The sequence below is a fragment of the Schistocerca piceifrons genome, chromosome 5, assembly GCF_021461385.2.
Source record: "Schistocerca piceifrons isolate TAMUIC-IGC-003096 chromosome 5, iqSchPice1.1, whole genome shotgun sequence".
Lineage (NCBI taxonomy): Eukaryota > Metazoa > Arthropoda > Insecta > Orthoptera > Acrididae > Schistocerca > Schistocerca piceifrons.
Window position 1 is genome coordinate 370,574,795 of NC_060142.1, and position 24,941 is coordinate 370,599,735.

Genomic DNA, 24,941 nt, shown 5'->3' on the forward strand with positions numbered 1-24,941 from the left:
TTTTTAAATTATTTGTTAGTATTACATTCTTTTTTTATTGAAATATCTCTGTGTTTGTTTGTTTCATGATATGACAGGATTATCCTGTAAAAAATAATAAAACCGATAACCATATCGTATTTAAAATTGTACGTCAGAGGACTCAGTTGGATCCTAGTATGAAGATACCCCTCTGTGTGCTGCATTCCAACTTGTAAGGATTTACGAGGCTACTACTTCAGGTGATACAAGGAAAGTGTAGAAATATTTTAGAAAAATATGAAATAATCTACTGTCCACAATCAGACAGAAAACACTGGACCTGCAAAAACAATTAAGGGAACTAGTATTAGTAGTTGTTTTAGGCTGACATCTTCTGGTCACTCTTTTGTCTGGAAGGGAGAACCTCGATTTTGGTACCCTACATATACCCGACTGTTGTTTTATTGCTCCACCTTTGGCTGTCAGCGGTGAGACTGATTTCAGTCTGTCTGGTTACCGTCTCTTTCAAAAGAGTAAAAGTAAAGTAACTCCGTATTCTGAGACTATTTAATTGTCCAAGAAAATAACTTGATTTCACACACCTAAGCTATTTCTTCTGTTCATTTGTAGATAAATTTGTTCAATTATACACTTTCAGACACGCTTTTGGACAGCATTGACAGAATATAAGCCAGGAATGACCATATTCCAACGTGGCAGAGGTATTTGAAACGATATGGCATAATCTCATGCGACATTGTTATGCAAGTCCTTGGCTAAACGTTTCTAAGGTAGATGAACTATAAAATATTCACCTGGAACAATCGTTAACGTAGTTATGTGTAAATATTATCTCTTTCTCACTCAGAGAGATACAGTTAAGATACGTAGAAAAAAAGAAAACTTCAAAACATTAGCTAAAAATTCGAGGCCATTTCGTCTTCGCGTTGTTTCGCAGACCCCTTGTCTTATACAGTATCACGCAATGTACAGAAAAGGATATTGTACGTCAATAGTTGAAGCGGCAACAGAAACACACAGTATCATAATTATCGCTACTGTAATTTGAAATAAGTGATAGCTACTATGGGAGTGAAAGGAACACCGCAAACATGTGGGCCTTCTCTTGCACGTGTCGCGTGTCTTTCACCTTTGTCTCAAGGAGACTGTTACATGATGCAGCACTGCCACCAAATCCCTAGCGCTGTATCATTTGCCGTTTCGTTGCTTTTCTCCTGCGTCTCAGTGAAATCCGTGGTCGTCTGTATTCCACTTCTCAGGGTTGACCAGTGCTGTGGTAACTTGATTCCCCACTCTCAAGACTACTTACGTTACAGTAACAGTGATACACTATTAGTTCCATCTTCTGAGAGTACAAAAGTAGTCTCATCTCATGTGCATCTTAAAAGTGGGAAAATGAATAAATATAAATCATAGGAAATTCCATGTTACCTAACTTAATTAATATCTGAACGTATATATTTTGATCACGCCTCTATACGTACTGTATGGTTACTCACAATGTCACGGAGATATACAGCCTCTGCATTTCACGTGAAGATGATTTTTCTAATAAGTGCAAAGACAAGCGCAGCACTCTTCGGTGAGAAAACGATGTAAGAATATTAATTTCTCTGGCCCTGAAATCGATGTATCAAAACATTACCCTTTGTGGTAGTTGACATGCCGACGCTGCATGTAGTTTCAATGTCCTACCAAGTTCGTAATTAATACATAAGAAACCAGGAAAGTGAGATTTCAAAAACTACGACTCGCTGACTAATTTCTTCACATATATACAGTGGTCTCTGTAGACAGAGGACAAACAGCAGAAATGGCGATAAATACACCTGCCATTTAGCGAACGTAGTGAAACATTTCCAATATGAGAAATACAGACGCCCTTTAATGAAAGACTGCTGCACTATAAATGAAATAGTGGCCATAGTTAGGATATGTGTGGAAAATTGAAAATAATATCTTAAGTGTCACAAGCGGAAAGCGAGTAAAGTCTTTAATTTGCAGAGTAGCTATGCCGACTTTCGAACAACATGACAGGTCCTTAACCCTGGCAATGTCTTGCAGAGTCATTGACTCTGAACGCAAAATGTTGCATGTCACGTCACCAGTAATGTCCGTTCATATGACACTCATCATGACATCACGGCAGCCCCTTCACATAGCCTCACAGTAATGGGAAATGAAAAGGAAATGGAAGATACCATAAACTGATGCCCTGTTCAAATGTATCGAACTATCTGAATTTTGTGTAAACGAGGGTCCATTAAAAAATTATCTTTACAATATCAATTGAGTTTTAATTGGTACCGATGCTCAAGACTATCCATACGGTCTGAATTTGCGTAAATTATTACCATGTTCAGAAGTATTCGAGTATTCATCAGAGATAAATAAACATACTGATAGTAACTATGTAGCTCCCTACCAGTGATTTAACTTATAGGTTAGGCAACACTCCTCAAAGATCTCTGTACCGTAACTGGTACAGAGATCGTTACCGAATGTTGCAAACTGGAGCTTCGAAGTAAGTATTTCCAAATTCTAAATGACTGTTATTTATCTAAAATACATATGCACACACAAACACACACACACACACACACACACACACACACACACACAAACACACAAACACGCACAGTATTTATGTGGTCATATTGACATTGTATGTCTATTTTATCTGTTAAAATTTATAGGAAAACACGACTTTGGAATCTGAGATTACATGCTACACTGTTATACCCATGTTTAAATTGTTCTACAAGAGCATGAACGAATGTGGCTAAAAATAATTTTCTTAGCAGGGAGATGTTATCCCTGTAAGCCCTCAATGGTTCTGTGTACAGAGAACAATCTGTACAAGCCTGTACTGTGAGACACTTGATGACTAAGATATTATCCTCATTAGGCAATCACTGATGCATGGCACAAACAATCAGTTCAAATTAGAGTTCTAGAACTGATGGCTACTGCAATAGTGCAATTAATTTGTAAATTACACTTAAGGTCCAAAATATGACAGTAGTTGCAATGTGTTTTATATTTCAAATCTTTTTTTTCTGTTTTGGTGAATGATACAGACCATTTTGTTTTGGTACAAGCATCTAATTGTCGTTTACAGTCACAGATCTATAGTTGCACTTGGATATTTCGATACGCAACATAACTTTGTTTCGTGGTCGAAATTTTATTTATCTTTATTTCAAGGCTATGATAGTAATTTCAAGATATGAATGTTTCATATCAATACGAAATCTAATCCATCATTGTCTTTGGCCATGTTGTTGTGCTTATACCTCATATTTGCTGCATTAAGAATATGCTGTTTAATTGATACAAAGCACCAACTATGTAGTCATCACACAACCTGTTCTAATATGTGTAAATGTACTAAATCAGCTGTGTCTATTAGTTTTATTTGAGTGAATCCTCTTTTGATGATACAACGTATCATCTTGCAGCAACTAGACACAGCAAACATACCATATCTCATACTATACAAATTATAATATTATAACATCTATAGCTACATTTTTTATATATGATCATATATTAGCTACGCTGCAATGAGTAATATGAACCAATTTAAATACATGTGTACATATTAACAGTGCAGTATTTAAATTGAAAAAGACCACAATGTAGATGGTGTCTCACTGTGACATACTACTAATAACTGCTAACAACCAAGCAGCCTAGGAAATACTTGCATTACTCAGTTATTCATTACTCAATTAGAGAATTATGTACATACAAAATGCAGGGTGTGCTTAGGGTTATAAAACCCACAGGGCTACATTAAGCTTAGGTGAAGGACTGAATTCTTTCTGTCTCAGTCATATGCAGTGGTTTGAATACTGAGGTGTGTAATGCCACTTGTATATTGTGGTCTGACATACAAATATACTCATATTTAAGTAAGACAGTTAATCTATAATCACAAATCAGGAACTACCCATATAGGATAGAAATATTATTTATAAGACATGTTACACTAGGCTATCACTGATGTTCCACTCATCATTCAGCTAAGACAATTATATGATGTGGACTATGAGTTTTATATTTACAGTATAATGTAGCATTGAAACACTATTAGTAAGAAGGCATCATACGGTAAATTATATACATGGCCTCAGTTAAGCAATGCAAAGACATATACCTACATGTGTACTATGGCTGTATTTGATGTGGTGTCAAAATGTGTTACCTTAAGGTAAACAGTAAGAACAGATAAGGCATTTGTATCCACTGGAATGCTAACATACAGTAAAAGAATGTCGTTGTCATAAAATTGAATCACAATAGAGAGAAGAAGAAGAAGAAGAGGAAGGAGAAGAGAGAGAGAGTGAGTAGAAATATTTACTATGCAACAGGATAAGCGTGGCTAACGATGATGATCCACTCACTACATCCAACTAGGTGTATATACAATCTGGACTAGGACTCCTATCCACATGGTATACCATAATAGTGGAACAACATTAGTGACATAAGAATGTACAGTGAATTATACTTCTGTTCTTGACTACATAGTGGAAGCATATGTTACCACATTGTGTACTGTGACTATACATGAGTTGGTATGTCAGTGTTTATTACAAATATGTTACAATGGGGACAGTAGCAATAGCTGCTTTCCTTTACAATACTTTACTGTGTTGGTCACATGCACATATCAAATTTAAATTGGTTTGGTAGAACATGGTTAACATATGACCATTTTTATAAAGGGTATGTGGGAGCCTTAGGATGGGGGATTGTATCACAAAAATCTGCAATAATTAAACAAATTAATACACAGAGCTGATAGAATTATTTTTGCTACCACTTTTGTATATAACATCTGGTCTCATATTACCCAATAGATGATGGATATACCGAAATAATTTAATATGGTTTATTGTATCGAAATGTGAGAAAATGTAATGTCGGAAAATAATTTCACTACCAACGTATTTCCAAAATGAAAATATTTTAAAATTATATGAGATTTAGTCAATAAGGGCGATTACATTTATCTACTAAAGAACATGATGCATTGCTTTCTTCTCCCTAAATGATAGTTGATGAAATATAGCATTACTCAAAAAGCTTAAATAATGAAAATTCGATCTTTTTACCATCAGAAACAGGGCATCAAGGAGACCTAAGATCAGTACATAGACATATTTACGTATTTTGAAATGCATAACTGGGATAAATGACACATTCGTTTTCCAAATCATTACTTTTATAAATATGTTTGGTGCATGAATACATCCATAAACACTCTCATTTGGCAGTTTGCTCTCTATAAATATTCTACAGCTGCCTCTCTCGTGACACTACACACGTCAGGTTAGGCAAATGCATTCCATACCTTAAATGGAATCATCATGTTAACGGCTATCGGAGGAACATTGATGCCTTCTCTGAACTGTCCCAGTGTTCTTGGTAAAGAGGGGGGTGGGGTAGGGTGTTTACATAAACATGACTCTTAATGTACTTCCCCCACCCCCTCAAAGAAAAGATTACGAGGCATCTTGTCAGGTGAACTAGGGTTCCAAGAGGATACAGCCTGATCGTCTTCACCACTACGCCTTCTCAAGCAGTTCGTCGTTTAGGTAGCAATAGACATCGATACTGCAACATGTCACATTACCAGGCACGCGTCACAGTCTTCTTGCCGAAGAAAAATGGCGTATATAGTATCGCCTGTGAAATTGCATAGAAAACGTTCATATTCAGTGAATCTCGTTCATGCGCCGTTATTTCAGTAGGTTTTTCAATGCCCCGCACTCCCACATTGTGGCGATTAACACCACGAGATGAATGAAAGATCGCTCATATTATAACACACTAACCCGCTTTCCTTGTTCTGTTGCCATTTTCTCAAGGTAGTGCACTCCTAACATCAACAGGAGGGCACAATGCAAACTCCGTGAGTTTATGGTTCTGTTCGTACATTAGTCATACCTGTAGACGTACTGCACTGGGTTATGTAGAACACTGAAAAGGAATTGGTGATTTAAAGTAGATCTTTACATCACAGACCCTTTAAGCAATCAAATGGCATTGTGTCATTTTATTTGAAAGCCTGCATTCATGTTCTTCGCGTAAGGTGAATTATTGAAAAAAAAATATGGCACTTGAGACAACACCGTGTCTGTTCCTGATTAATTGCTTGACATATATTTTAGATGTCTGCTAACTTTTGAGATAGGCTTGCGACCATAGATCCAATCAGTAAATGAAGCAGTTTTCCTGGGAAGTTCGTCTCTCTGTCACCAGTGGAACAGGACGTGAAGAACACCTAAGATGGAAAATGATGTAAAAGCTACATTAGCCAGTCAGTAACAATGATTAAATTTTTGTGATGTATAACATGATACATTATCTTCTGTCCCCTCAAATAGTGCTTGGTGTGGTGAAGCATTAGTGCAAAACTCTAAGCACCTGAGGTGATGACTGTTTGATTTTTTCGCCACCAGTAATATAGCCTACGGCATACCTAAGATCGAAATGTCAATACAGTTACGCATTTTGATAGATACTGGAGATAATTTGGACAGGAACTAGTATTGCTGTTCCTGATTTGATAGTTCATAGTCATGTTTTAGTCACCAAGTGTAACTTACACATTAACCGCAGTATTCCAGCAGCCGCAGATACTGAACAGCAATTTGGACTGAGTGTATATTTATGTCAACAATCACTGCTTGCCTGATGAACATGAAAAGAGGTACTCGGAAAGTAAGCTGCGATAGGTCGCGAAACGGAAATCACTGTGTAAATCGAAATGTTTTGTTTGAAACTATTAGCTACAAACTCCTGGTACTTACCTACGAAGTCGCTGCTCCGACTTAAAGGTTTGACGTAGCGTTGAACCAACTTTCCAATACCCTCGTGATAGAAGGCAGCCACCAGTGCTTGCCGCCAAATCTCTACGCTGGTCTACGGCCCGTTGTCTGTGCCATAACGTTGTCTTCACAGCCAGCGTTTCATGTGAGCAGAGACGAAAATTATGGACTGTATTTTGCCTGATCAAACACTTCCCATCAAAAACCTGCAGCATACTCTTCTTTTCCCCTGAATAATGTGGCTGACATTTGTCTGGAAGAAGGAAACGCGTGACATAGCCAAATTTCTCACCAGGACTTCGTACTAGGCGGGAGACACTATTTTTCTAGGCGTCTTTACGTCCTCACTGTGCGTTCAGAACAGAAAAGAGCAAACTAAACACACTGCCAATGGATTTGTAGAAATATTCATCAGATTGTCGCACTGGTTTCCATTTCGCGATCGAATGGCCCGAGTATCAGCCAACATGTATTTTATAGAGTCATAGGCTTGGATGGAGTCTCACAGACTCACTGAAGACTAAAGTCGAATGCCAACTGACTTTTTAGCATGTTATTTTTATCAATATGTGTTTATATACTGAGACAGCATTTTGGCACTTAATTTCAGATTCCACCCCCCCCCCCCCCCCTTTTTAGGTCCCAGTATTAACAGATACTTCTTCCATGCAAAGAACACTTTGACATGTGACATGGGCATTGACAGTGTGACACCACACATAAACATTGTGTGTGTGTGTGTGTGTGTGTGTGTGTGTGTGTATGGGTATGTGTGAAGTTTGGAAGGTAGGAGACGAGGTACTGGCAGAACTGAAACTGTGAAGGTGGGTCGTGAGTCGAGCTTGGGCAGCTCAGATGGTAGATCACTTGCCTGCGAAAGGCAGAGGTCATGAGTTCGAGTTTCAGTTTTAATCTGTCAGGACGTTTCACGCATGCTGTTAATTTAAAAGATGATGATAGCCTCGTATTGAAGAAAAGAGATCGCACTGTAAACGTTCTATTGCGTGACAGCTTAACAGTACTTTCCAATCCAAATTTTTCAACTACTTTCCTAATTCTCACGATTTCTACGTAGAGAGTGGATGAGAGTAAAACAGAGTTACGTACTGTCAACTAGGAAATTCTACATGGCCACGACACGTCTAAGATTGAGCTTCTCGGAGTGATTTTGGTTTATAAAAGGTTTAAAATGTGCATACAACAGACATTCGGGATATACATACAGTCCATGAAACTATAATCAGACAAAATTCCGTCCAATATGTTATTGAAATTTCACTATCACAGAGTATACTGGAACATCAAGCCTGTATGTACTACCACGATTTTCAGCACCTACTTTTTTGGAGAAGACACTGAAAAGGTAATAAATCTCAAGGAAGTGGATGATGAATTTAGTTTCTAAAATGTAAATATGTTTCTGAAGTTATTTCGAACTTTGGGCTGAGAATAGTAGAACGACCCAAGAAAATATCATATGAAGAAATGTCCTTGACAGACTTAGTCATCGCACGCGAAATCACTGTTTTAAATAATAGTTAGAGATTAAAACTAATAACAGTAGCTAAAATCAGAGCCAAGAAGTAATCATAACGATCCAAGAATAATCTACATTCATTACTCTGACACGACGTTGAAAAAATTTCTTTGTTCGCAGTTCAAGCTTTGAGGTTTGCGAGGTATGGCATCATTAAATCTTGGAGTAACAACCGCTGAGGTTAAGTAATATGTCACCCACTTGTAGTAAAACACAATCAACACACGAATTCTCTTCCAATGACTAAACTTTCCCCCCCCCCCCCCACAATGACGCAATGAACCATGGACCTTGCCGTTGGTAGGAAGGCTTGCGTGCCTCAGCAATACAGATGGCCGTACCGTAGGTACAACCACAACGGTGGGGTATCTGTTGAGAGGCCAGACAAACGTGTGGTTCGTGAAGAGGGGCAGTAGCCTTTTCAGTAGTTGCTGGATGATTGACTGATCTGGCCTTGTAACACTAACCAAAACGGCCTTGCTGTATTGGTACTGCGAACGGCTGAAAGCAAGGGGAAACAACAGCCGTAATTTTTCTTGAGAGCATGCAGCTTTACTGTATGGTTAAATGGTGATGACAACCTCTTGGGTAAAATATTCCGGAGGTAAAATAGTCCCCCATTCGGATCTCCGGGCGGGGACTACTCAAGAAGACGTCGTTTTCAGAAGAAAGAAAACTGGCGTTCTACCGATCGGAGCGTGGAATGTCAGATCCCTTAATCGGGCAGGTAGGTCAGAAAATTTAAAAAGGGAAATGGGTAGGTTAAAGTTAGATATAGTGGGATTTAGTGAAGTTCGGTGGTAAAAGGAACAAGACTTTTGCTCAAGTGAATACAGGGTTATAAATACAGAATTAAATAGGGTAATACAGGAGTAGGTTTGATTATAAATAAAAAAATTGGAGTGCAGGTAAGCTACTACAAACAGCATAGTGAACGCATTATTGTGGCCAAGATAGACACGAAGCCCACGACTACTACAGTAGTACAAGTTTATATGCCAAGTAGCTCCATAGATGATGAAGAAACTGTTGAAGTATACTATGAGATAAAAGAAATTATTCAGGTAATGAAGGGAGACGAAAATTTAAGAGTCATGGGCGACTGGAATTCACGAGTAGGAACAGGGAGAGATGGAAACATAGTTGGTGAATATGGATTGGGGTGAAGAAATGAAATAGGAAGCCGTCTGGTAGAATTTTGCACAGAGCATAACGTAATCATAGCTAACACTTGGTTCAAGAATCATAAAAGGCATTTGTATACATGGGGGAATATTGGAGATACTAGAAGGTATCAGATATATTATATAATGGTAAGACAGAGATTTAGGAACCAGGTTTTAAATTGTAAGACATTTCCAAGGGCAGATGTGGACTCTGACCACGATCCATTGGTTATGAACTGTAGATTAAAACTGAAGAAACTTCAAAAAGGTGGGAATTTAAAGAGATGGGACCTGATTAAACTGACTAAACCAGAGGTTGTACAGAGTTTCAGGGAGAGCATAAGGGAACAATTGACAGGAATGGGGGAAACAAATACAGTAGAAGAAGAATGGGTAGCTTTGAGGGATGAAGTAGTGAAGGCAGCAGAGGATCAAGTAGGTAAAAAGACGAGGACTAGTAGAAATCCTTGGGTAACAGAAGAAATATTGAATTTAATTGATGAAAGGAGAAAATATAAAAATGCACTAAATGAAACAGGCAAAAAGGAATACAAACGTCTCAAAAATGAGATCGACAGGAAGTGCAAAATGGCTAAGCAGGGATGCTAGAGGACAAATGTAAGGATGTAGAGGCCTATCTCACTAGGGGTAAGATAGATACCGCCTACAGGAAAATTAAAGAGACCTTTGGAGATAAGAGAACGATTGTATGAATATCAAGAGCTCAGATGGAAACCCAGTTCTAAGCAAAGAAGGGAAAGCAGAAAGGTGGAAGGAGTATATAGAGGGTCTATACAAGGGCGATGTACTTGAGGACAATATTATGGAAATGGAAGAGGATGTAGATGAAGATGAAATGGGAGATACGACACTGCGTGAAGAGTTTGACAGAGCACTGAAAGACCTGAGTCGAAACAAAGCCCCCGGAGTAGACAATATTCCATTGGAACTACTGACGGCCTTGGGAGAGCCAGTCCTGACAAAACTCTTCCATCTCGTGAGCAAGAAGTATGAGACAGGCGAAATAACCTTAGAATATAGTAATTCCAATCCCAAACAATGCAGGTGTTGATAGATGTGAAAATTATCGAACTATCAATTTAATAAGTCACAGGTGCAAAATACTAAAGCGAATTTTTTACAGGCGAATGGAAAAACTGGTAGAAGCCGACCTCGTGGAAGATCAGTTTGTATTCCGTAGAAATATTGGAATACGTGAGACAATACTGACCTTACGACTTATGTTAGAAGAAAGATTAAGGAAAGCCAAACCTACGTTTCTAGGATTTGTAGACTTGGAGAAAGCTTTTGACAATGTTGACAGGAATACTCTCTTTCAAATACTAAAGGTGGCAGGGATAAAATACAGGGAGCGAAAGGCTATTTACAATTTGTAGAGAAACCAGATGGCAGTTATAAGAATCGAGGGGCATGAAAGGGAAGCAGTGGTTGGGAAGGGAGTGAGACAGGGTCGCAGCCTCGCCCCGATGTTTTTCAGTCTGTATATTAAATAAGCAGTAAAGGAAACAAAAGAAAAATTCGAAGTAGATATTAAAATCCATGGAGAAGAAATAAGAACTTTGAGGTTCGCCGATGACATTGTAATTCTCTCAGAGACAGCAAAGGACTTGGAAGAGCAGATGAACGGAATATACAGTGTCTTGAGAGGAGGATATTAGATGAACATCAACAAAAGCAAAACGAGGATAATGGAATGCAGTCTAATTAAGTCGGGTGATGCTGAGGGAATCAGATAAGGAAATGGGACACTTAAGGTAGTAAAGGAGTTTCGCTATTTCGGAAGCAAAATAACTGATGATGGTCGAAGTAGAGGGTATATAAAATGTAGACTGGCAATGGCAAGGAAAGCGTTTCTGCAGAAGAGAAATTTGTTAACATCGAGTATAGATTTAAGTGTCAGGAAGTCGTTTCTGAAAGTATTTGTATGGAGTGTAGCCATGTATGGAAGAGAAACATGGACGATAAATAGTTTGGACAAGAAGAGAATAGAAAATTTCGAAATGTGGTGCTACAGAAGGATGCTGAAGATTAGATGGGTTGATCACATAACTAATGAGGAGGTACTGAATAGAATTGGGGAGAAGAGGACTTTGTGGCACACTTTGACAAGAAGAAGGGACCGGTTGGTAGGACATGTTCTGAGGCATCACGGGATCACAAATTTAGCATTGGAGGGCAGCGTGGAGGGTAAAACTCGTAGAGGGAGACCAAGAGATGAATACACTAAGCAGATTCAGAAGGATGCAGGTTGCATTAAGTACTGGGAGATGAAGAAGCTTGCACAGGATAGAGTAGCATGGAGAGCTGCATCAAGCCAGACTCAGGACTGAAGACCATAACAACAACAACGACTGAGGTGGTACTGTCAGCGGCTTTGTAGTTGGAGCTTAGCACATTTTCCATTATATTGAACGGATCTATCTACAAAAAGTTCATTGAACATGTTCTACCTAGATCTATATTCGTCGACCTGAATGTTGTCTCAATTTATAGGTATTCCATATGTATGATGCTTATGTGACATTAACGATGCGGTACTTAAGTGATGCCACCAATAAACGTTTTCTTCGAGAATTTATGTGTCTAGTTTAAGAGACTACATTCTAAACCGGTGTTCGTGCGGGAATTTGAATGCCGCTGAAGCTGCACCTGAATAATAATTTGAATGACTCGTGCCAAGAGTACGTAGTATGTTATTAAGTAATGTACTTTACGGAAAATCAGATTGTGTATTTGTCTCTGTTGTTCCCGCGTACATAATTACATCTTACCATTTGCTTTTCCCTGTGGCTGAAAAGAGAAGAGGGCAATTACCTTGTAACGGCTTCATGTGAGCCGCTACATGGTTCTATGGACGTGTAGAGGCAGTTTAGGCCACCTTTGTATCAAGTGCACTGCGACTGCACTGGACCACAGAGACGTAAGTTGCACTCGAGTTATCAGGTCCCGTTAGGTCGGCAAATAGCGCCTGTGCAAACCCTCTGAGCCCTTCTGGCCACCGTGTGTGGACCCTGGACGAGGAGACGATTAGGCACTCTCTTCCCTAGGACGCCGGTGAGTGCGGAAGCTCTGAGTAGCCTCTCTGTTTTGTGAGCTGAAATGTGTCAGAGCTTTTTTGAGATCCCGGTAATCACTCTGATGATTGGCATTGATAATCGTGCTGCACCATCTGTTTCAATCAGGGAACGTTGTTAATTTCTGTAGTGTTCAGTTTGTCAATGAGATCTTTTGTGCAACTGTAACTTGGTGTGGACGAGCGGTGCCACCACGTGATTTAGTTAGTTTAACGTAATTATGTATGAAAGTGTCGTGTGCTTTGTTGAATGCTTGTGTTAAATTTTTTTCCTGTGAACGAAGCTCCTCATAACCTCTTTTAAAAAATTTAATTGTCTTCTTCCCACCCCAAAATAACGAACATCTGATGTACACTCCTGGAAATGGAAAAAAGAACACATTGACACCGGTGTGGCAGACCCACCATACTTGCTCCGGACACTGCGACAGGGCTGTACAAGCAATGATCACACGCACGGCACAGCGGACACACCAGGAACCGCGGTGTTGGCCGTCGAATGGCGCTAGCTGCGCAGCATTTGTGCACCGCCGCCGTCAGTGTCAGCCAGTTTGCCGTGGCATACGGAGCTCCATCGCAGTCTTTAACACTGGTAGCATGCCGCGACAGCGTGGACGTGAACCGTATGTGCAGTTGACAGACTTTGAGCGAGGGCGTATAGTGGGCACGCGGGAGGCCGGGTGGACGTACCACCGAATTGCTCACCACGTGGGGCGTGAGGTCTCCACAGTACATCGATGTTGTCGCCAGTGGTCGGCGGAAGGTGCACGTGCCCGTCGACCTGGGACCGGACCGCAGCGACGCACGGATGCACGCCAAGACCGTAGGATCCTACGCAGTGCCGTAGGGGACCGCACCGCCACTTCCCAGCAAATTAGGGACACTGTTGCACATGGGGTATCGGCGAGGACCATTCGCAACCGTCTCCATGAAGCTGGGCTACGGTCCCGCACACCGTTAGGCCGTCTTCCGCTCACGCCCCAACATCGTGCAGCCCGCCTCCAGTGGTGTCGCGACAGGCGTGAACGGAGGGACGAATGGAGACGTGTCGTCTTCAGCGATGAGAGTCGCTTCTGCCTTGGTGCCAATGATGGTCGTATGCGTGTTTGGCGCCGTGCAGGTGAGCGCCACAGTCAGGACTGCCTACGACCGAGGCACACAGGGCCAACACCCGGCATCATGGTGTGGGGAGCGATCTCCTACACTGGCCGTACACCACTGGTGATCGTCGAGGGGACACTGAATAGTGCACAGTACATCCAAATCGTCATCGAACCCATCGTTCTACCATTCCTAGACCGGCAAGGGAACTTGCTGTTCCAACAGGACAATGCACGTCCGCATGTATCCCGTGCCACCCAACGTGCTCTAGAAGGTGTAAGTCAACTACCCTGGCCAGCAAGATCTCCGGATCTGTCCCCCATTGAGCATGTTTGGGACAGGATGAAGCGTCGTCTCACGCGGTCTGCACGTCCAGCACGAACGCTGGTCCAACTGAGGCGCCAGGTGGAAATGGCATGGCAAGCCGTTCCACAGGACTACATCCAGCATCTCTACGATCGTCTCCATGGGAGAATAACAGCCTGCATTGCTGCGAAAGGTGGATATACACTGTACTAGTGCCGACATTGTGCATGCTCTGTTGCCTGTGTCTATGTGCCTGTGGTTCTGTCAGTGTGATCATGTGATGTATCTGACCCCAGGAATGTGTCAATAAAGTTTCTCCTTCCTGGGACAATGAATTCACGGTGTTCTTATTTCAATTTCCAGGAGTGTATGTGATCGAAAGACCCGGTGTGGGGATCGAGATATCAAGTAACAACTGTCCGAAGAGCGGGATCTCGAACGTTCAGCAGTCAGTAAACGCTCCGCCTATTCCCCATCTCGCAGTCTTTGGGGCTGTATAAAAAAAAAGTAGTGTTCTTCGCAGGCAAGTCAGATGAAGTATCTTCTGAACTGCCCGGAAGTTGAAAGGTTCGCTGCGTCCTGTTCAGACCAGTCTAACTGTCAACGTTCCTTGGAACTGTGACGTCTTCCGTTTCCAGGCGTTGTGTGTACGTGTGACGCGTATCGACATGTTATCCGCTGGTCTATCAGAGGTTTTTATGATAATATTATGTGACTGATTTTTAAGCATGTGCGGGACGGTGATCATACTATCCTGTTATTGTTATAGATTCCCTTAATATGAAACGGCCTTCATTCGAGGCAAGCGCGTTACAGGGGCGCCACAAAGCAAGTTCTGCAATTACCCGTCAAACAAGTGGTTGTTATATAAGAGGTCATTAATACACGACCTATGAAGTATAAAATGCCAGCAGAAAAATACGCACAAAGTGAATTCCAGTAGCTACACCTACAACATAGTATGTAACTAAATTGTCACCGAAGTTTGAAGAGTAACACCGGTATGTCAGCGAAATTTAACATTCCCACATAATGGAATTAGGTTTTACCATTCCTGTAGAATGAAATTTTGTTTCTGCATTACAAATTAACATACGTTAATATATGGAGAGCCGCAGGATCATCACGTAATTTTTTTTTTTAATCTTGAACAGATTAACATTTATGATTATGTTAATGTTCTATAGAGAAATTCCTTAGCTGGCTATACTGAACGCAAGTTCGCGTTTGACACATTGAGGAACGAGCTACAAAGCTCCACTGACTGACTGCTGCAACTCTCCCAGTGGGCTGATGTGGTATTAAAGGAAGGCAAGTTTGCCAGGGAGTATTTCAGTCTCCCGGCAGAATGCTTGTGAAACTAACTACGTGGATCCAGACAGATATTTTGAAAACTAAAGAACTAAAAATTTTTCGCTTTTGCTCACTTGTACACTACTACAGTGCCAGAAGCTTTTTTCCTCTCCTACTACACTGTCTCGTCATTTCGTCAAGGAGTAGCATTGCACCAAAAATCCTCTATCATTTGTAGCTATCAGCCCACTTACAAACTGCCCAACAATATTCGTTTCCTAAGGCTTCTTCTAGAACCATAAAAGCCTTTATTTCTTGTCTTACGCAAATTGTATCATGCTGTCTCTTCTTGTTGTTGTTTTCCACATATACTCGTATATAACCTCGCTGAATCTGTAGATAAAACTTTTATTCCGTTTTCCTCTGGTTTTCTAACATTCTACGATTCATCATACAGTAGTGTTCTCCAGACGTAAATTTTCAGATATTACTTACTGAAATGAAAGTTCATGTTTCACACTAGTATTCTGTTGCCAGTGCTACATTATCTCTTGCTCCATTCTTGCTTTGTCCGTCATGCGCTGTTTACTTTTCCAGCCAGCAGAATATTATACATACCGTCTATAGCCCGCAAACCAATGGTACAGTGCGTGGAGGGAAATACTTAGTGCACCCGAGTCACTACCTCTTTTTCCTGTTTCGGTCATGAATAATTCGCCAGAAGAACGACTACTGGTAGACCTATCTGAATCAAATGGGTGTGAAATCTTAAGGGACTTAACTGCTAAGGTCATCAGTCCCTAAGCTTACACACTACTTAACCTAAATTATCCTAAGGACAAACAAACACACCCATGCCCGAGGGAGGACTCGAACCTCCGCCGAGACCTATCTGATTTTGTCTTCGTGCGTAGAAGGAAGCAGTATACTGGTTCTCTCTTCGATGATCCTATGCCTTCTGATCCTTAACAGTGAACGACACCATGATTTAAAACGCCTTTCAGCGATTCTCAGTGGAGTTGGCTAAGCATCTCAATTATATTTTCACGCTTACTAAATGAATCTGTAATGCAACGTGTTGCTCTTTACTGATCCGTCTTTGTTTGGTACATTCCCAATCATTTCTTTATGGTATTGTTCATTCCATGGAACAGTTTATAACGTTATTTTTTTAATCAGAACACGACACTATGTGACAAAATGTTCTTTTCCTGCAGACACAACTCTTAAAGTCAAAACCGCAAGAAAACATCTAGTCCAACGATCTCTAAGTTCTAGTGTATATTAATAAGACTACTTAGAGAGGCTTCCAATGTGCTATGTTATAATTTGGTTTCGTTTCATTTTTAATATATAAAAGCTGATGTTTTAAGCTTCAGTTTTCGTTTCACTACTCAGTTATCTCTATCTGTTGAATCGTTGCAGGAGCGACGTGTAATTGCTTTGTACTGCGTGCTTACGATACGATAAGATAAAGAATAATAATATAACTGTGTTTCATTTCCCAAGATCAATGTTTTCTAGACTACATGTATTATTCCTGAATTTTAGAGGCCACCTTGGAAACGTTGGAGCCCGATTTTTCAACGTTCAAACGTTTCGACTTCATTTTTGCTATTTCGTCGATCATAGTGTTAATGCAGGAAGAGCCTACCAACTTCACTGTTGCATTCCTGTCAATTAAAATATTATTTTAGTAAGAATTATATTAATCTTTCACGGTCGAGTATCACTGAATACTGGCTGCAGACAACCCAGACACGTTGCGCTGAGACGTTATCATAATTTCTTAATTATGTCTCTTATTCTCTTCAGGTCACGAAGTGTTGCTTTCAGAAGATATTATTGCCGATAATAGATATAAAATATAATTCTACCGCTATTGCAATATGTATTTTTGACGTCACCCGAATATTCACGGGAGGCATTGTTGAATGACTCTCATTTTTTAATGTCATTTAGCTGGAGTACTGTTCCATTGTAGAACTTCTCCTAACGAGATGGCTCATTTCAGGTTAATGTAAATTTTCATCACTTTCACAGAGGGTAGCAATGTTATAAGCGAATTTTTCTGTGATAGTGTTTTACTCCAAATGTTAAACGCATTTCTCATTATTCCTCTGATATTCTTTATTGGTTCGTCGACAGAAGAGATGAAGCAAAAGAGATGAAGCGCTGAGGAAAAGGACTGATTCTCTACAGCAGGCTCTTTCAAATCGGAATAATGTGTGCTCTTACTTCTCTCATTCCATTCTTATAATTTTTGCATGTTATGTTTGTTTTTCTCTATAGTAACATCGAGAATAATATGTCAAAGGAAAAATAGCGCGAAGTGCTCAGTTTGTTGTTGGAAAACCTTCGGATTTTATTAGCGGTATTTGTGCGGATAATGCAGCAAACGAGACGTCCATGGTTGTAGATGATGTCCCCACACCACAAAACGGAACACATGTGACAATCGACGCATCAGTTGAAAAGAATACGGAAGCGATGTTTCTAATATCATGCAAATGATGATTAATCTGAATATTGAGTTCAATAAACAACTTTCCAGCATACGAAAACAACAAGGTGAAAAATTTTCCAGCACACGAGAAAAACATAATGACAATTCCACTCTGTTCAATGAACAATTTTCCAGCAGACGTGACGTACACAGAAACGACTGACAACCGTTACAAACAGGAAGATACAGATATAAAGGACAGTCTTTCCGATAACATTGAAGCGATAGCCAGGCGATGGGCAGACAGCACCAGACCGTTGAGAGATGACATTAATGCTTTAAGGTATCCATGTATTGAAACACATAAAAAGGTTACAGATGAAATACAATCAGTTAATGAAAGCATAGATCAACAAGATACTCGATTAGATGCACATCTTAAATTTTACACTGAGACCTCAGAGAAGCGATGAAATGACTTTCTCCGTAAACATACAGAGGGAAACAATCAGTTTTTACAGTCATAAGCAGTACAACGACAGGAAGTAGAAAAGCAGTTGCTCATAGGTCATACAACTCATGGTGACGCTAGCATAATTTTCGTTACAGACGAGATCAATAGAGTAAAACAATCGCAGAACGAAAAACTGACAGATGTAACTGATTTCAAAACCACTCTTGACACATGAACCCAAAATGCTGAAGAAATGTATACGGATGACACTAAGTCGTCAAGCTCCCGTCTTCAAGAAATAGAGCTGGTGCAGGACTCTGACACAATTAAAGCAGATTTGAAAAAGATGAATGAAACTACATGCAAACTACAGAAGCAAGTCGACCCTTTGGATTCAAACAATATCACACACATTCTTACGCTCACGGAAAGATGTGATGAGTTATTGGCAAGAATAGAAACACTTGAAAACCAATCAGAAAATAAATCAGACGACGCAGCTCCCATTCCGTTAACCGAATCTCAAGAATATCATTACATGCAGCAAACATTAAAGCAGCTTGGTGCACATAACAGTTCGCTACATAGGAGAGTTACAATTTACATCAGGAAGTGAACAATATCAGAACATTTTCATCCACGTAATCAGTTACAAACTAAGGTGTAACAGCAAAAGTCACCTACTTTTCACCCTCACAATAATATGAACAGACTACAAATAGTGCGCGACTTTGATATAGGCGAGCCATCTCACAAGCGGTTTTTTTACGCCGCGGAACCCTACCACAATCTACAACATGAAGGATTTGACTATAAACATTTCCTATCTGTAAAGAAATTCTAGGTATTTTAAAATAACCGCACATATCTGCATCCCCTTGATTGGGTGCAGCAATCTTCAATTTCGCTGCCACCGAACTGGCCAGTGACACACAAGCTCGAATTTATCTGTAGCCTTTAAAAGGAAGAACCTTTGATGCGTCTGAGACCCATAGCAAGGTAATGTCACTCCGTCGAAGAGTTTCAAACTGCTTTTCTATGTGCGTATTGGTTGGAAACGACTCAGCGAGCCATTAAAGACCAATTAATTGTTTACCCAATTTTGAACACTACAGTGTTCCAACTATCAGCCTGAATTTCGGATATCTGGTTCAACAAAACTAGTACCTGACCAAACCGTACAACCTTCTCACAGGACAGCAAAAGGAAAGCATTTCAGCTTTCATGGACTTATTACAATTGTTAGAAATTCAGCAATCGGACTACTCTTTTGTCAATAAGAACTTTAATGACGGCAATTAACTTAACAACTCATTCGGTTTCAACGAGCAATCCCGCCCATTCCATAGCCGAAGAAATAACAGGTTTGCTTCCGATAACGAGTTTCATGGACATGCTAGCAAGAGACAACATTTTGATAACCCGTGTATTTAGGAGCAGCAACTATATCATAAGTTTCTACCCCAACAATCATAGTTACCAGCCGCTATTATTGACGCAGCAGCTAGGAAATATTCAACAACGAGACGGTCGACAAGCCCAAGGGAAGGTCAATGTGCCACCACCCAGCTTTGCCAGTACAGCCCAACCCAGAAATTTTACGCAACCGCATGGGAATAGCTTCTCCCACAAAAACCAATGGTCACAGTCACATTGAGACGATCAAATACAAAGAAATTTTCACCACAACCATGAAGGGAATAATCAACAATTTCAGCGTAATTTTCTTCACAATCAGCCCCAGCAGTCTCAGTTCATTCTTAATTAACCTAATGGTCGTTTCCAGGCACCGTGGCATTCTGCAGACCAAAACAACCGTACAGTACATATAAGTGAACCATCAGAGGAATCTTCTGCCACCAATCAGCAGCCCACTAGTAATACATGACTAGAAACTACCGAAGCTGTTCAGTAGGAAAACGTGCAATGCAATTCTTCTACTCATAATACCGTTCAGCAAAAGGCCATAATCTTCGAGTACATTAGGGATACATTATTACAAGAAAGGCACCAAAATCAAAAGAATATTTCTCATCCCGTAGCTGAAATTAAAATTGTTTTGTATTTATTTTCTGCAGTAATCGACTCTGGTTCATAAGTAACAGTGATAAATGGAACAGCATTCCAAAAATGTAGCGCTGACAATACCTATCCTACCTTTCTACTTGGTAAGACGAAACTTCGAGGCATCAATCCTCAACAAGGGAGTAGATGTCTAACGATAAACCCACCTATCTTTTATACTTGCCTATCACACATTTCTTGCTAATTTCTGGATCGTTCCTCTTTTACTAACTGACGTCATCATTGGTATGGATTTCCTTGTCGAAAATGACGCAGTTATCAAATTAATGAAGCCGTTGCTTATACTGAAATCGGATACGCAACAACTATCTGTCACTTTCGAGAATACTTTGTCAGCTAGGGAGCAAGACATTAACAGAGTAGAGGTCATTTCAGCATCTAAAAATACTAATTGGCCTACAACATTCTTTACAGACACGTATTTCTGTAGTAACAATATACCTGAGGCAGTAGATTACGACTTTGTACAAACGATCAACAGAAGGTGAATGAATGTAAAGCTTCGACCGACGAATAGTGCCTGCAGTTGCTGGGTATTCTTATACAGCAATCTGAAGCATTTAACAAAGTACCAGGAACCATGTCCAATTTTGTTTACGAATTTCAAATATAACCGCATGATACATTCAAGGCAAAACATTATATTCCGTTCATCTATATAGATCAGGCCAATCAAGAACTTCGGGTTATACTAAACCAAGGTATCATTGGACCAGTCTGTATATTAACCCTCTTCACGCTGTTAATAAGAAATATGGATCACTTCGTATTGTGTTAGATTCACTTCACATCAACAAAAACATCATTACTGAAACCGATCGTCCGCAAACGCTGGGAGAGCTCTTAAAAATGTCATGAAACGTCAGTCTATTCTACTCTGGACCTGAAATCTGGATTCTGGCAAATTCAACTGCACACTAATTGCAGAAAATACACTGCTATCAGTTCTGTAAATTGTCTTTCGGTTTACGAATTAGCTCCGCTGCTTTCATCTCTGCGATGAATGCTATTCTTCCCAATGAATTAAAAGACAGAATCACCTTTTACATTGACGACATTGAAATTGCAGAATCTTCTTGGTCGGAACGTAATTCTGTATTTCGCATGCTATTGCAAACTTTTCTTACGAAAAGTGGTACCGTGGAAATTAGTAAATCTCAATTTGGCAAGACTTCCATCAAATTTCTACGTCGTGTAATTGCGGCTGATGGCATTACTCCCGATGCCGGCAACAACAAGCCATCCGTGACTTTACAGTTCCGCCTACCAAAATACACGTACAACTTCACAGCTCCCTCGGTTCGATCACTTTTTTCGCCGTTTCAAAAACCACTCTGGACTAGATACCCCCAGATTGTGTCATCTGACTGATAAAGAAACTATCTGGTCGTGGATCGACCAAGCACAGTCCGATTTTCTCAATGTAAAAAATGCCTTACTTAACGCTCCGCTTCTATCACATCCTGACCCGACAAAGAATTTTTCGATTGCTACAGACAGTTCGAAGACTGCTCTTGGTGTCCATGTATTTCTGGAAATAGAGTAAAATGGTACAACTATTAAGAAGAACATCGTAATTGCTAGTCGTATCCTTACATCGGCTGAAAGAAGTTATTCTATCACCGAACTCGAAACATTATTTGTTGTTTGGGCTTTCATCAAATTTCGTCTCCTCCGCTACGGCAGACACACAACAGTACACACAGATCACAGAGCTATTCAGATTCTTTTATCAGCTAAAGTCAAACATTACAGACTCAGTTGCTGGAAACCTTATTTGCAGGAATTTGATTTTACCAATGTCCACATCCCAGGAACCCAGAATACTGTAGCAGATGCGCTTTCTTGCACATTGTGCGGTAACCGACAAGAAATCACCGCTAATTTCTGTCAAACCAATTTCAGCCTTCTCTGCATTATACAAGTAGCTTTTCAGAATTTTATTTCAGCATCTGTTAAAGACACTGCCATACAGCAGAGCAAAGACGACGCGACCTCTGAAAAGAGATGAAATTTCTGAGGAGTGACACGAGCCAGACAACAATCAGAAATTATTCCACCGTGCACAACATTCTGTTTCGCCGCGCTCGCCTTGACAGTGATAATGGGGCTCTCTGCATACTGAAGAACTTGTCAATAAATTAATCTGGTATACACACTTGAGTTACGCCCACTATGGTCCTCGAAAATGCCTTTTGATATTACGACAGAACTCTTGTTTCACAAACATGGAAAAGCGTATTCGACGAGTCTTGGCGAATTGCAAAATTTGTCAAAAAGCTAAATCCTCTACAATATCTCACATTGCCCCTCTGTACCCACTGTATCCACGAAATTAAGACATACGGCAGCTGCTGATCTATTTGTACCCATTCCAAGAACTGCTTGAGGTTTCTGTTACATATTCGTTGCTGTAGAACTGACTTCGAAATTTGTATCTTTCATTCCGTTACGGAACGCCGCTGCTTCAACTGTTTCTAATGCTTTTACTAAATATTTTTAGCTTCATGTTGGATATGTTCAGAAGGTAATCTCTGACAATGGACCGCAGTTTCGATCAGTAACATGGGAACGCACACTGTAGGCTAGAAATATTACACCCATTCTTATCTCCAGATGCCATGCTTCGTCCAACACATCAGCGCGCATCAAGAAAGGCACTGGAAAATTTTGTCGCATCTACTGTCACAAAAAACGTATTGATTGGGACAAACACATTTCAAATTTTCAGGATGTCGTCAGTTCCATACCGAACGACTCTACCATCCTTCCGCCGCTTCTTGTGTTGAAAAATATAGATGCACGTAATAAAAATCGTGAAATTGTTTCTTTTCCTATTATAAGAAGTTTACGTCACCACGAAATTGTAGACATCGCCCTTAACAATATAAAGCGTACATCACAGCGCCGCAAAAGCCAACAAAAATAGGTTAATAAGCTCCAGGAATTTCTCATAGGGCCAAAAAATATTGGTACCCACTCACTGCCAATGCAACAGAGGAAAGCGTCGTTGCAGTAAAAGTGAACTTTTATATTCTGCACCTTTTAGGATACGAAATCTGCTCCATCCCAGTGTGTATCACATTGAATCTTTAGGAACGAGAAAATTGCGAGACAATCATCACAGTAGCAACGTCAAGTACTTTATACAATACAAATTGCTTTGGTTCATTTCACGTAGCTACAACTGATGATCACATACAACAACTATTTAATTTTTTGCATTTTAGCTTTGTATACATCTTTTTTCCTATTTTCCAGGAACTCTGCTAATTTCCAAAATTGTTTACAGATGTGTATTTATATTGCCCGCTTTCATATATGCTTATTCAGATTTACATATGTTGTTGTTGTTGTGGTCTTCAGTCCTGAGACTGGTTTGATGCAGCTCTCCATGCTACTCTATCCTGTGCAAGCTTTTTCATCTCCCAGTACCTACTGCAACCTACATCCTTTTGAATCTGCTTAGTGTATACATCTCTTGGTCTCCCTCTACGATTTTTACCCTCCACGCTGCCCTCCAATACTAAATTGGTGATCCCTTGATGCCTCAGAACATGTCCTACCAACCGATCCCTTCTTCTGGTCAAGTTGTGCCACAAACTTCTCTTCTCCCCAATCCTGTTCAATACTTCCTCATTAGTTATGTGATCTACCCATCTAATCTTCAGCATTCTTCTGTAGCACCACATTTCGAAAGCTTCTATTCTCTTCTTGTCCAAACTATTTATCGTCCATGTTTCACTTCCATACATGGCTACACTCCATACGAATACTTTCAGAAATGACTTCCTGACACTTAAATCAATACTGGATGTTAACAAATTTCTCTTCTTCAGAAACGCTTTCCTTGCCATTGCCAGCCTACATTTTATATCCTCTCTACTTCGACTATCATCAGTTATTTTGCTCCCCAAATAGCAAAACTCCTTTACTACTTTAAGTGCCTCATTTCCTAATCTAATTCCCTCAGCATCACCCGACTTAATTAGACTACATTCCATTATCCTTGTTTTGCTTTTGTTGATGTTCATCTTATATCCTCCTTTCAAGACACTGTCCATTCCATTCAACTGCTCTTCCAAGTCCTTTGCTGTCTCTGACAGAATTACAATGTCATCGGCGAACCTCAATGTTTTTATTTCTTCTCCATGAATTTTAATACCTACTCCGAATTTTTCTTTTGTTTCCTTTACTGCTTGCTCAATATACAGATTGAACAACATCGGGGAGAGGCTACAACCCTGTCTTACTCCCTTCCCAACCACTGCTTCCCTTTCATGTCCCTCGACTCTTATAACTGCCATCTGGTTTCTGTACAAATTGTAAATAGCCTTTCGCTCCCTGTATTTTACTCCTGCCACCTTTAGAATTTGAAAGAGGGTATTCCAGTCAACATTGTCAAAAGCTTTCTCTAAGTCTACAAATGCTGGAAACGTAGGTTTGCCTTTCCTTAGTCTAGCTTCTAAGATAAGTCGTAAGGTCAGTATTGCCTCACGTGTTCCAGTGTTTCTACGGAATCCAAACTGATCTTCCCCGAGGTTGGCTTCTACTAGTTTTTCCATTCGTCTGTAAAGAATTCGCGTTAGTATTTTGCAGCTGTGACTTATTAAGCTGATAGTTCGGTAATTTTCA

General features: G+C 40.2%; 1 protein-coding gene across 1 annotated transcript in view; it reads left to right on the forward strand.

The window, feature by feature from the left end:
* The window catches only part of LOC124798997 (E3 ubiquitin-protein ligase BRE1A-like), a 36,081-nt gene extending 12,502 nt beyond the window's left edge, over positions 1–23,579 (forward strand). Inside the window, exon 2 of the mRNA XM_047262533.1 lies at positions 23,568–23,579. Within this exon, the coding sequence (XP_047118489.1) occupies positions 23,568–23,579 (12 nt within the window). The remainder of the gene's footprint in view (positions 1–23,567) is intronic.
* Positions 23,580–24,941: the final 1,362 nt, after the last annotated feature.